Genomic DNA, 14,619 nt, shown 5'->3' with positions numbered 1-14,619 from the left:
AAATTATTTTCAAAACGTTTTTCTATAAGGCAATTGAGAATTTACCTTTTCGTGGATAGTTTTTGCTATCCTCTCTCTACATTACATAATGATCTGTCTTCCTTTTCCTTTCCTTTTTTTCCTTTCCTTTCTTTCCTCTTTCTTCCTTTCTTCCTTTCTTTTTTCTTTTCTTTCTTTCTTTCTTTCTTTTTTTTTTTTTTTTGAGACAGGGTCTCTCTGTATAATCCTAGCTGTCATGAAACTCACTCTGTAGACCAGGCTGGCTGTGAACTCAGAGATTCTCCTGCCTCTGCCCCTGCCTCTGCCTTTTTAGTGCTGGAATTAAAAGCACCTGCTACCACACCCAGCACTGTACTGGCCTTTTAAAAATTTTAAGTACAGCAGTGTTCTCTTACTATGTTTGTGGATCACTGGCAGGCCTTGCTAAAATGTACATCCCGAATCCACAGCTTTGTGAAGTAGTATGGGAGTCTACATTTTTAACAAGTCCTACAGTGGTTCAGGACCAAAATATGATATTTGAGTTACTTCTTTTCTGAGATTTTATTAAAAGAAGGGGGGACACCTTTAAAAGTTGTATAGCTCTAAGTATTAATAGATTAATATGTGGACTTAACACTTTCAAATCACAGAAGGAACAATGTATCCATTTTTAAAAAAACATTGGAGTAACACCAGGTCATGTGTGAAATTCCCAAACAAGAGATTTTAAAATTCCTTTATCAAAAAATAACAAAAAGAAAACATTAGAATATATGTTCTCTGTCACCATTTCAACTTAGTTATGCTTCTTAGCTACAATATACCCTGAAAATACAAGAAAAAAAAAAAACAAGAGCAAAACCCTGCACTGGGCATCGCAACACATGCCCTCCATCCCAGTACTCAAAAGGCTGAGGCAGGAAGATAGAAAGTTCTAGACCTCTCTAAAACTTACCAACAGAAAAAAACAAAAGAACCCCAACAACCAACAAACAAAATCCACAAACCGTGAGCTTATACAAAAACCTACTTCACTGAGTTTCAAACCCTAGACTTTTGTAAAAATTTGAGCTAAAAGTTAATCTTGTCTCCCGTGGTGCTGAAATACATTTTTAAAGTGTAATTCAATAATCTTCAGTAAATTCCCAAGGCTGAGCAACTGTTAGCACTATCTAATTTTAGAACCATTCTAAGAAACCTCATGCCCATTTGTCTAAACAGGTCCCATACATGTGAAATCTCCCAGCACTGTTTACCAGTTAACACAACCTATTCCAAACAAAGGCTACTTGAGTCAAAATGACCAGCGTTTATGAGAGTTAAAGAATGAAATGACATTACCCAGTAGAGTGCAGGCCTGCCTGGTGTGTGCCATCTCCTTCGCATCATCCACTCCTTCAATCATAGGGCTGCCTCCTTGCTTCGTGTAGTGAAAACTATCTGCATTTCCTGCAGTGAGGGAAGGTAAAAGGTTTTTAGTCTATGAGAAAAAGCTTGGACTTCCACAAACATGCTGAATTACAGGCAGTAATGGCACATTGATATATACTGATTGATGTATATAAATGTTTGTAGATTTATATTAGTTGGTAAAATAAATTATACTTTTCTTTGGGTCTAATTCCAAACAAAATGCTAGAACATTTTCCCTCAAACTCTTTCATCAAAGCAGTTTTCAAACACGTATAAAAGCAGAGAGGCTGGAATCCTGAACCACGTCTACCTTAAATCCTGAACCTTACCTACCTTAAACGCCACAGGCAGCCCTGTCCCTGATAGAGCCACTCACCCAACCCATGGCCTGCTCTAAAGCCAGCTGCAGACCTTCAAGAACCATTTTATTTATAAATATTTTAGTATGAAGTAAAATACTTTTTGACAAGCTTGATAACTCAGAACTTAACAGAAAATAACACAACACAATAAATCTAGTGTCATGTCCGTACCTAATCGCAGCATTTTAAATTCAGGCAACTTTGCTGAAGCACAGAGCTGGTAGAAGATATGGTAGTTTCTCTCCTCTTCTGCCTTTGAAATAAGAAGAGCTCTTAATATAAAACTCAGGAAAACATGCTATAACATATAATGTTAATATTTAACCATCTCAGTAAATCCCCACATTTTCTAATAGTGATTTAAATAATTAAACCTTACGATTTAGACTATATATACTAAGTAGGAAGATGGCTTGAGACTTGAGACTTGAAGCCAGGCTGGGTAAACAATGAGGCCCTGTCTCTTGAAAAATTAAATGTAAGTAAGTATAAATATGTTAGTCATATTCAATATAAAATAGCAGCTAGCAAGGGTTTTGAGGCTTTTTAGCATTTAAACTAAACACAAGGCCTTAGACATGCTAAGCAAGTGTTCTTATCACTGCACCATATCTCAAGTCCATTTTGACTTTTTATTTTGAGATAGTCTCACTGAACATCTTGTCTGGCCCTGAATTGATTTGGCAGGCCTTGTATGTCTCCTGATTCAGCCTCCAGAGAGCTTGTATCACTGTGCCTGGCTTGGTGATGCTTTCTGAATTAGTGAATGGCTTGATAGTTGGCCACAATCATTAGCCATCAGTGATTTTGGGAATACTAAAATAATTTTTTTGTAAGGCTCATCACTAATAACTCTGGATTTGTGGTATCCCTAATATTTTGACTAAAAGTATAATCTCATCTTTGCCATGCTGTGGAGATGATACCTCTTATGACTGTAACAAATCCACAAATGTACTCTATTCTCTCTATATAGATTCATATATTGTATACTTTGTACTAACATAGATTATATATAAAATGTACTTTTCTATTAACTATAATTTGATAAAACAAAAAATAATTTATAATGTAAGGTCAATTTTTAGTATTTCCTTAGTTTTTTTCCCACATACACACTGAGACTACAGTTGCAAAAATTACTGTATGTACAAATCTGAATACTAAAATCCAATCAACATATTCTTAGATTTTGGAGCATATCCATCTGAATAAAGATTAGTGTTAACAAAGTTAAGGGGGGTTCTGAAGCCTAAAGGGGTCAATGCCTATTGTAGGGACACAGGAGACTGAACAAACATAACTGATCACAAGAAAGATAGACAAGAGATCAGGAGGCTCAGCACACAGAGACTAGAAAAGCAGGGGCCTGCAGAGACACTGGTCATCTTTGTATGGGCCAGCTAATACTCAGGATACCTATTTTGACTATGATTCATTTAATGCAACAAATATTCTCAGTGTTCTATACTCCAGGAGACTGGGGAACAGCTAGACTTACAACCACACCTATTGATAAGACAAGGATTAAGCTTTACCAAATTATTCACTATACAGTCTTAGCCACTGGTCAACATACTTACTGACCAAGGTCAATTTCCTATCTATGTTACCTTTGCTCACAGTCCTACAAATTTGTGCTTTTTTTTTTAAAGACTAATTTTTATTTTATGTACACAGGTATTTTGCCCACGTGTATGTCTGTGTACCACATGTGTGCAGTGTGTGCAGAGGTCAGAAAAGTGTGTTGAATTCCCTGGGACTAGAATTACATACAGTTGTTAGCCACTATATAGGCACTGGGATTTGAACTCAGGTCCTCTCTTAACTTCTGAGTCATTTCTCCAGTCCCACATTCTTACACATTTCTACGAGAACTTAACCGATTTATGTTTCTCTCATTCTTTCTTCTCACTATAGACTATTTTTAAAAAATCTTATATAAGTGTTAATGTGTGGAATAACAGTGTTATTTGTAAGTTAAAAGGAAGGTGGTTATTGCTGTACTATACATATCAAATGCTATATTTTAAGTTTATACATATCAAGTATTATAGTTTAGGATTAAATATTTAATCAGGTACAATCCCAAAGTCAAACTTGGGGTCCCTGTCTTCCCCAATTCATGCCTCTTGGTGTGTACAAGACAATTTCAAAGCCACAACAGACTTTGGCAACAGAAGATTGGATCCTGCCATGTGGAGTAGTTGAACTTTAGTTATGGCATCCCGTACATGGGCCACTGATGCTCTGGGTCTCAGGATGAGGTATGCAGTGGATCACCAGGAGCTACATACTGACATTTTCTGATGTAATTATATTCCCTAATGTTCCCACAAAGTGCTGCCACATGTCTTTCTATCAGAAAGGAACAATACAAGTGCTAACAAAAATTCTGTAAGAACTTGCAAATGTAGTTTGATGGCAGTTTACAGCTGGGCTATGGCAGCTTTCTTTAGCTCTTACTGTGGTAGGAGAGCAGGGACTGGGCTGAAGCATCAGAGTTAACTGGAGGAATGTCAGTCTGCAGAACAAGGCTAGAAGCCCTTCCTAACTGGCTTTCTTCTAAAGAGCATGTTCACTAGAAGCCCTGCCTACCTGCCTATTCAAACTTGGAACCAGTACTGTATAAATAGTCTATAATAAATCTGGGCCACATGGCTCAGTACTTGCTGGGCTCTTTCCTTAGCTCATTAGCTCACTCCCATTCCTTGGATACCTTTCCTTTCTTAATGAGCTATTTCTTTTCTAACCATGTGTCCCTTTGCAATCCTTTGTTCTAGGGTATGAGGGCCTGAAACTGGGTACCTCTGGACTCAGGTAAGCCTCAGCATTCCTAAGCATGTTTTTCCTGATATTCTAGACCTGCCTGATCTCCACATCTAGCTTAAAAGGCCTAATTTTTCTCTGACTTCCCTTTTCCTGGTGGCTGCTGGGATTTTTGAGCTATCCTTAATTGTTGTTTTACTTTCACACTTTAGCAAAATTATCCTCAAGTCTCTGAATACATTTTAAATTATTTTATTAATAAACTAAGAACTCAAAGAGACTCCCCCGTTTCAATTTCTCAGGTAACATCATTTTTCTACTAAAAAAAAAATTGCTATATCCTAAGAATTAAAAAGAAGTAAGGAAGACAGGGATATTTTGTTTTTCTTGGCCTGAGTTCAAATTAATTCTTTGAAGACTAAGATCAATGCTTTCTTTGCCAATTGAAAAATATGAGAGACAAGACTAAATAATGCCTCCTTTTAACTAAGCTTTTCAACAAGCAACTGTAAGAAAACGTCAAACACCAGACTCAGAAAGAAAAACACTACATGTTTCCTTTTACATGCAGACTCTAGATTTAAACATAAATAAATGTACAGCACACACACACATATGAAAGGACATGAACACACAACATGAAAGGAGAATAGAGACTGGGATGAGGAATGATATCCACAGCAAGGGCGGGAGTAAACAAGAAGTCATAAAGTAGAGAAAGGTAAAACATGCTTTTCCTTCTCATGCAGAACCTAGCTTTAAGATATCGTTAGATGGATATGCATACATACATGTATATAAATGAAAGCATGAGGACATTGTATGGGAGAAGAAGCAGACCAGCAAAAGAAAGTAAGGACAGCAGAGAGCAGAGGAGTGGCATGGAGCTAGGAACAACAATTATATACATGGATGCCATAGTGAAATCTATTATCTTAAAAAGTTACTAAAATATGAAACAGTAAGTCTAAATCAGTGCCCACTCTCAATTACTATTAGTTTAAAGTAGTCTTCTACCTCTGACAGGCTCCATTTTACATGTTCCTATCCAAGTGTGATTTGTAGTAGTAATACTGTGAGAATATGCTCAAGAATACTGAGAAATGAAGTATATCATACTAAAAAGCAAGGGCTCTATAATTGTTGTAGGATGGCCTTTCCCTTGGGTATAAAATGACCACCATCTTGAAAAGGAGATTATGTTGGCTCTTGTAACTATGGGAATGAATCGAACAGAACCCCAAAGTTGTAGCCAGGTCTAAAGCAATGGTGATGAATCTGTGATACACCCTAGTACAAAGAGGAAAGTGGGGTCACAGGAACTTCAGCTAGGATTGCAGAAATTCCTTTCTGCTGTGTCCACTCCAGCATCTTGGGAGATGCTAGAATATATAAAATATGAAAGGTTAACTGAAAGGGAGGCTGTAGGATATAGCTTCCATGGGCTTGTCATCCTTGATGGGATGTGACTTCATAGAGATGCAGCTGCTCTCGGGTAAACCATGCTCTGTAAATAAACCTATAAACTCACTGGTTCATCATACTGGACTTCCATAAAATAGTTACTTTATTCTGTCAGTGGTGCCTCCTTTGGGGTGCTTGTTGCCATCTCCCCAAGAAAAGTTCACATAACAGTAATTACACAGTAATCAAAAAATCCAACACAAGTATTTGAATGTGTGTGCACATCCAGCTTACCTGGAATACCACTCTGGATTTCTCTAAAAGGTAAGTTCTCATGTTGGCACCGATGATTCGGTATCTCTTATCAAAACCGATTTCAATATATTTCCCAAATCGGCTGCTATTATCATTCCTGGTTGTTTTAGCATTTCCAATTGACTAAGAAGCAAGGGAGAAACAAGATTTTAGAAGGGTAATGTACGTCATTTACAAAGATTACTCAGAGAGAGAAGGAGTCAATATAACTCTTAGTTTTTAATATGAAAACTGATTCTCTCCTTGTAGACAGCATAAGGGTCTGCTTTGCCTCCACTGCACAAGTAGACGCCAATAGTTTTTCTTAGTCTTGTCATTTCACAGGAATTAATGTCAAAAGTAGCAGGACTAATATAGCAGTGATGAGATTTTCATACACCATTTTGTCATTAGTCATCAAAGATTCAGAAGACTGTCTTAAATGAAATCACTAAGAAAAAGGAAAACTTCCCTAGAAATGCTGGTTTGGTGTAAATGGTCTCTTTAGAACTACACAGTTCTATCATATTATCCTATAGCAACAGAGGTCAAGTGGAACTGCTTATTAGCAGAGTCTTAGCATTATTCATTCTATTGATTGACATTTGAGAAGAATCTCACTTATCCCAGGCTAGCCATGAGCGCCTTATAAAGCTGAGGTTGCCTTTAAACTCCTCCTTCCCAAGTGCAGGAGTTACAGGCATGTGTCAACATGCCTGGCTTTACTCACACAATTTGAATGCCATTTTCAGAAACCAGAAGTAAAAAATGGAGCTTTCTTGTGTATATAATGTGAATGTGTGTGTGTGTGTGACACACACACACACACACATATATATATATATTATGTACAAGTACACATGCACAGTTCTACTGTACATGTGTGCATGAAGCCCAGAGGTTAATACTAGGTGTCTTCCTTGACCACTGTCCACTTTATTTACTGAGGCAGGGGTTCTCACAGAACCCAAGGCTGATAATTCAGCTTGTCTAACTACCCAGCTTGCCTTAGGGATCCTGTCTCTACCTCCTAAGGGCTAAGATTACAGGCAGGTCACCAAATCCAGCTTTTCAATGTAGGAATTTAGGACCTAAAATCTGATTTGCACTTTATCCATGAGCCACCATGGCAGACCCCAGTTGTTTGCTGTTACTGCTTGGGGGTTGTTTTTGTTTGTTTATTTTAAAAACATCTCATGAAGTCCAGGTTCATCCTGAACTTGTTATATAGCTGAGGATGATCTTGAACTCCTGATCCTCCTGCCTCTACCTGTAGAGTGCTAGGATTACAGGCATGTGCACAGGGATTTGTTCATGTTAGACAGGCACTCTCTCAACTGAGTAACATGTACATCCCAGTATTGGTTTTGATAGCTTTATCACACTTATAAAATATCTTTAACAAAGTTTATAACTTTAAGGTTACATGTAACCTTAAAGTTTTAACAGCATATGTCTGCTTTTTAATCTAGTAGAAAATAGCATGCTTCTGTAAATTTCTCTTTTAAGGCAAAACAGAAACGAGTATAGTTAGAAGAGCAAACATTCACATAATACATATATTAAACACTAAACAACTTTATTTCATATAAGATTAACATTTTCCCCTTGTGCAAAGTCTGTTAGGATTGGTATATCAAAGCCATAATGAAGAGAAAGATGTGAAAATTGAATAGAATGTTAAGAGAGACACCAAATTTCAGGAATAAAAACAACAGGACCCTACCCACAAGAGTCAGCACACTTGATCCTCTGATGAAAGAAAATGTATCTTCACTGTCTCAAACAGAAGGAAGAAAGTATCATAATTTGTGTCAGCAATGAGGATACTATTAGAATTTGGATGAACATTTTTAGTGTAAGAAGAATAAGAATGATGAGAAATTATCTTAGCAAATTACATAGCTTAGGATAATTTAACTAGACAAACATTTACTCAGAAATTACAAACTCTCAAACTCTCTCTCTCTCTCTCTCTCTCTCTCTCTCTCTCTGTGTGTGTGTGTGTGTGTGTGTGTGTGTGTGATGGTGGTTGTTAATATCCAAAGGCCCTGTTGTATAAACAAATAAGCCTTTCATTCAGTGACAAGGGCCTTGGATAACTCATTGGCCAAAGATCGTACTGCAATAGCAGTTGGTGAAGATGTTGCTTTCAATGGAGTCCTTCGAGGTACTGTTCATTTATGAGCCAAATGTGGAAACTGCTTTAGTAGCCCATTATGAGAACAAGGGTTTGGAAATGGAATTGCTCACTGGAGTTGCTGACATTGCTGAAATTCAGTTTACAGAGTACATTTTCCCTGTCTATGATCAGGCTGTGAATGAAGCTGCCAAAGGTCACAATCGCTCTGGGGATCTTTTCAAATGTGGGAGCCTCACCATCAGGCCCACAGGACGGCATCAGTCACGGACAGGGCTCTCTATCATCCTCAGGGTCCTGAAGCCTACTTTGTCCATTGTGTAGGGATGAAGGTGGTTATACCCAGAAGTTATTTCCAAGATGAGGCACTTCTGTTGTCACATATATTTTTTAACCTGAGTAGTATTTTATAGGGCAGTAGTGGAACAGGTTTTCATAATGCTATACAAGATCATTTGCTACAGGCTGAAGTCATCCAGGAAGGCAGTGATGGGAGCATGCAGGCTCATGAGATCTGAGAGGTGGCTTCCATGGCACGAAAAAAACTTGGTATACCTTGTGAAATCATTGATTTGTGAACTAAGTATCTCAGAATGTAGATATACTTTGTGGGGCTGGAGAGATGGCTCAGTGATTAAGAGCACTAGTGTACTTGCAGAGGACCTGGGTTCAATTCCCAGAAGACACATGGTGGCTCACAATCATCTATAATTCCAGTTCCAGGAGATCAGATGCTGTCTTCTGGCCTCCATGGACAATGCATACACATGATACACATACATACATGTATAGGGAAGACCCATGCATGTAAAATAAAAATAAATGAATCTTAAAATTTTTGAACAACAAACTAGGATGCCTGATGATCAGCCACAAAGGCTCTTTGGATGGGTACTTCACATCCAAGATCAGCTCCATAATCCAAGAAGAAAGCTTTTTAAATGTTGAGGCTCCCATATCCACGGTATGTGGATATGACACTATTTTCTCAAAATTTTGAGCCATTTGGAAGTGGAATGTACTGCATTCCCTCAGAAGTGTTGCAGTGCCCTCAGAAGATAATCAGCTACTGACCATAGAGAACACCAGAAAGACTGCAACTTAATTTTTTCATATTGCTTCAGATTTATCTCCTCTTCAAATTATAGCTTCATGAAATGTATTATTATAGATACTGGTTGAAGAGCTGCAAAGTATGTATTGTATTAATAAAAGTAGATTGATTTCCACTGGGTGTTTTAGAGTAACTTTCTAAAGTGCTCCACAGGTGGTAATTTTATGGATTGTTTAATGACTACTGGGTCTTGTGCTGCTGTATTCAAAAGAGCAAAGTCGCATTGCAAAAAGGAAAATCTAAAAAGTCCTTCATTCAAATAGACTGAATCTGATCAGTGCTGCCCATATGTTCATGGATGTAATGTCACCCATTAAAGCATGGACAATCTACCAGGAGCCACACCCCTGAAGGAAACTTGAGTCTCCATCCCTTGGCAGCCATTAGCTACAAAGAGCTCTTCAGTCAGTCAGGGAGGGGCTTCATGAATTCCTCCGCCATGTGTGCTGGGCTGCTGAACTGCTGGGACATGTACTGGGCTCATGCAGGCAGCTACAGCTGCTGAGAGTTCATGAATGCAGCTTCGTCCAGAAGACACCGTTTTATGGCAGCCATTCTCTGGCTCTTATAATCTTTCTACCCCCCATTTTGTGATATTCCTGAGTATTTAGCGGAAGGTTGTAAATAAAGATGTTCCATTTAGTGCTGAATACTTCACAGTCATTTATTTTCTAGACTCAGATCAACTGTGCCTTACTGTTCCATATATTTTCTTGACTTTTTATTTAGAAAAATGAGTTTAATAATAGATACAGATTTTTCAGTTGAAAGGATATATTCTGTCAAAAAGTAGACACAAGGCAAAAGCATTGAGTGCTTACAGACCCTGCCCTGTGTAATTTCATGTCTGTATCTAAGGCAGTTGAGGGAAACAGGTCTACAATTTCTATTCCTCAACCTGTATCTGTTGTCCATTCCTCATATTAGGCAGGCAACTAGCTACAACAAAGCTACACATCCAGTTGTTGACATCCAGCTTTATTCAATTATGGTAAGATATAATGAAGAATGCTATTTCAATTGTTTTATATTTGTTTAGATTCGCTTTGTTCTAATATGTGATTGATTTGGAGAAATTTCCATGAGCTGCTGAGAATATGTATTCTTTAATGTTTAGGTGGAATGTTCAGTAGATATCTGTTAGGTACATTTGGTTTATGATATCAGTTTAACTTTAGAGTTTTCTAGTTTAGTTTAGTTTGCTTGTTTGTTTTCGATGACATGTATATTGGTGAGAGTAGAACTCACTGTGTTGTGGTCAATCTGTGGTTTTATACCAAACAGTGTTTCTTTTATGAAAATGGGTACCTCTATGTTTGGTTACATATATGTTTAAGATTTGAAGTTGAGACAAGATCTTGCTGTGTAGTCCCGGCTAGTTTGTAACTCACTATTTAGGCCAAGCTAGACTCCAATTCATGATGATCCTTTTGCCTTAACCTCCTGCAACTTGAAATTATAGATATGAGCTACCAAAATAGCTTTTATTTATTTATTTATTTATTTATTTATTTTGGGACAAGGTCTATGTAGTCCAGATTAGCCTCAAACTCAACATGTATTCAAGAATCACCTTGAATTCCTGATCCTCTAGCCTCTACCTCCTAAATGCTGGGATTACAGGTGTGTGCCACTACTTCTGCCTCCCATATTCTATTTCAGTCTTTTAAAATTCTAAATGCTAAAAATTCTCTACTTTAAAAAATTTCACTTATTTTTATTTTATGCATACATGCAACACATGTGTGCCTAGTGCTATAGAAGAACAGAAGAGGGTGTTATGTCCTTTTGGAACAGGAGTTAGAGGCGCTTGTGAACCACTATGTGGGTGCTGGGGACCTAACCCAGACCCTCTTCAAGGGCACCAATTACTCTTACTGCTTCTGCCTCAGTCTCCAAGTGCTTGGATCACAAGCATGAGCCACCATGCCTGGCAAGAGCAGCAAGCACTCTGAGCTATCTCTCCAGGCCTGAAAATTCTCTACTTTTTGTATATGGTATTGGGAACTGAACCCGGGGACTTGTAATGAGGCTATCTACCACTGAATTACATCCCTCAACAGTCCTTTATCAAAGGAAATATTCTTGATCTAAATGTAAATAAACAGTAACACAGAAAGAGAACCTTTATCTTTTTTTATCATCCCAGCAAAGAAGGTAAATTCCTCTTAATTGTATTTTATTAAAACAAAAGTATTTGTGCCCATTTTATAATTGTAATGTCATTCCTACTAACAAAACTCAAATTTGTACTGTACATCATGACAACAAAACAACATAGCTATTTTTTGAAAGAGGTAGGAAACAGCTTTTGACATTATGCTAAAAGGGTGACTAAGATGTATTCCTAAGACAAACTCAAATTCTAATTTTGGATGATCTAGCATAAAGACATGGGACTCCCTAAAGCCATGACAATCAAGATTTTGGAATATTCTAGTATTACGAACTAGGATGTTCTAGAGTTGTGTCAAATACTAGGAATCTGTTGCAAAGAGGGAAAAAAAAATGAATAAAAGCCTAAACTAAGGCCTACTGTTCTTGAACTCAAGTTAAAAACTGGCTCTGAAAAATGTATAGCTTCAATATTAACATCAGTAGCATCCACTACTATATACTAAATCCTTTCAAATTCTTAATTTTAGATTTTCCTACTTTCCTCTGGCACAGCCACCTGCTCCTTAATGCCTGTGTTGTAAAAGAAACCTCTTCCTCTTTCTTTCTGAAGCACACTAGCTTTGGAAGCCTCTCCACTTCTTCAAAACATCTTGTCTAGGTCATCCAGGAATAGGAGTCCTGCTGGCTCTATAAGGCAGCTATGTAGACATAGATCACAGCATTCATTTTAGAAGTGTTACACACAGCACTGCAAACCAGACACAATTACCTCTGGTCAGATTACTGCAGAAACACTTGTACCAAGGCACATCAGGTCATTTTAGCTCCATCTGTGTTTGGGTGATAAGGAGAATTGACAAGAGGGAAAAGACAGGGATAAAATCATGTCCATGTGAACTTTTACAAGGAGGGTTTGTTTCTGCCTGTCCTGATTCTCTGCATTGAATGAAATCTATTTTTCTAATTTTTCACAAAGCTATAACTTTCTTGAAGTACTACTAACAAGAAATTCTCTTCCAGCTACAAATCTTTAAACATCCAATTGGTATACATCCAATCCCCTAGTCTTTGGCGTGGGTATTTCTACCCTGCACATGCCCTTGACTTGGTTTGTTTTGTTTTTGGGGGGGCAGGATCTCACTCTGCTACCCAGGCTGGCCTCCAGCTCACAGTGATCTTCTTCCCTTAAGCCTCCCCAATGCTGGGATAACAGGCATGAGCCATCATACCCAGCTACTTTTGAAGGTACATTATCTTTTCATAGCAATTCCTCTCTCAAGAATGTATAATTTTGAATTTCTGTACCAAGATAGACCTGTATATTTTTCTTTTCTTTTTCTCTCTTTCTCTTTCTTTCTTTCTTTCTTTCTTTCTTTTTTCTCTTCTTGTTGTTGTTGTTGTTGTTGTTGTTTTGTTTTGAGACAGGGTCTCTCTGTGTAGCCCTGGCTGTCTTGGAACTCACACTGTAGACCAGACTGGCCTTGAACTCATAAAGATCCACCTGCCTCTGCCTTCTGAGTGCTGGGATTAAAAGTGTGTACCACTACCACCACCTGGCAATTTTTCTTTTTTTTAAGAAAAAATGCTCATGTGATTAGGATTTATGTATATAATTCAGATTTGGGAAAAAAAATAAAATTGGTAGCTAAAGAGGTTGAGCTAAGCATAGAAAATATACCATGGGTAAAAGGATAACAGAACTCACTCATGCTTGAATGAGAGCAAATGCTGTTTTGGAAGGAGTATAAGCAAGTACTCAGGACTGGGAGGCAATGAGTAACTTTACCTCGGTACATGGACAACAGGTATGAAGAAGTGTGCTGCCTGGTGTTATAGGCAGAACTCTTTCTGAAAGTTAAAAGGAAGCATTATGGAGAAATGCAGATTCCTCTATAACTATTTTTACTCAAAATAGACACTACAGAATTTTCACCTTTCCTAGATCTCTTACTAATATAAAGAAAATAATTTCCTTAGCTTTAGTGGCTGGGAACCACAGACTTTCTTACATGTACTATAGCAATCAAGTTCATGTCTGAATCAGAGACTACAGTAAAAAGGTTGAGAATGTTACTCTTACCTCCATAATGGGGTTGGAGGCCAAGACCTTTTCCTCAACATTGGCCTCACTGGCAGAACCACTTACAGTTGCAAAGTACCGCATAGCATACTTGGCTGAAACTGTCTTTCCTGCTCCAGACTCTCCACTTACAATGATGGACTGATTTCGTTCATCCCTGTAAAACAAATAAGAGTGACTGCCAGTACATCTACTTCTGAGTGTGATTACTTCTGCTCCTTTCCCCCCCACCCCCCCATGAGGCAGGGTGAGTTTCTGCTAGTTCATATAGGCAACAATGTAGAAGCAAATTATTTATTTGATACATATAAACATGTTTGAAACAAATGTATTTATTTGAAACTATATTAAGACACAGTATTTCTTAATAGAAATTACTGCCTATAAACAAGATAGAAAAGGAAGGATATACCATTAACTTAGAGAGAATCATATAACTAAGGACAATTTTGTATTACAGGAATTCTGAATTTTCCTTGTATATATCTCACAGTATTGTATTCATAGAGATTTTCATTGGCATGCTATAATATTTTTGTTGGCTACCACAAAATAAAAGGGAAATATTCTTTGGACCCACAACAAAAGAATTTAGAAAGAAAATTCAAAGCACCTACAGTACCAGGTAAGAATCTACTTTGTTGGCTAATTTCATTTTTAAAATGTCATCACATTCATGTCAGAAGATACAGTAATAGGATGCTGCTATTATTTTTTGTTGTTGTGTGAAGATGAAACCTAAGTTGCAATGGAGACCGCAGGGTGTTGGAGATGTCAGACCATGAGGCATTGATTAAGGAGAGCTGCTTGCAAAGCATGGAGTGACCATAAAAGAGAGCTATATGCTCACAGTGGGTGTCTGAGCTGAAAGGGTGGAGCTACCCAAGCCCTTTGGAACCATGTTGGACATGAAACAGCAGAATTTGTTATTTTCCCTGCTGAG

The 14,619-nt window shown here is 37.7% G+C and overlaps 1 protein-coding gene across 1 annotated transcript in view; it reads right to left on the bottom strand.

The window, feature by feature from the left end:
* The window catches only part of Myo5a (myosin VA), a 148,170-nt gene that overhangs the window by 79,497 nt on the left and 54,054 nt on the right, over positions 1-14,619 (bottom strand). Inside the window, exons 5-8 of the mRNA XM_051197955.1 lie at positions 13,677-13,833; positions 6,225-6,368; positions 1,929-2,010; positions 1,324-1,431 (exon numbers count right to left, since the gene is read on the bottom strand). Of these exons, the coding sequence (XP_051053912.1) occupies positions 1,324-1,431; positions 1,929-2,010; positions 6,225-6,368; positions 13,677-13,833 (491 nt within the window). The remainder of the gene's footprint in view (positions 1-1,323; positions 1,432-1,928; positions 2,011-6,224; positions 6,369-13,676; positions 13,834-14,619) is intronic.

The sequence above is a fragment of the Phodopus roborovskii genome, unplaced genomic scaffold, assembly GCF_943737965.1.
Source record: "Phodopus roborovskii unplaced genomic scaffold, PHOROB, whole genome shotgun sequence".
Classification (NCBI taxonomy): Eukaryota; Metazoa; Chordata; class Mammalia; order Rodentia; family Cricetidae; genus Phodopus; species Phodopus roborovskii.
This window is presented reverse-complemented; position numbering and strand designations above follow the sequence as displayed.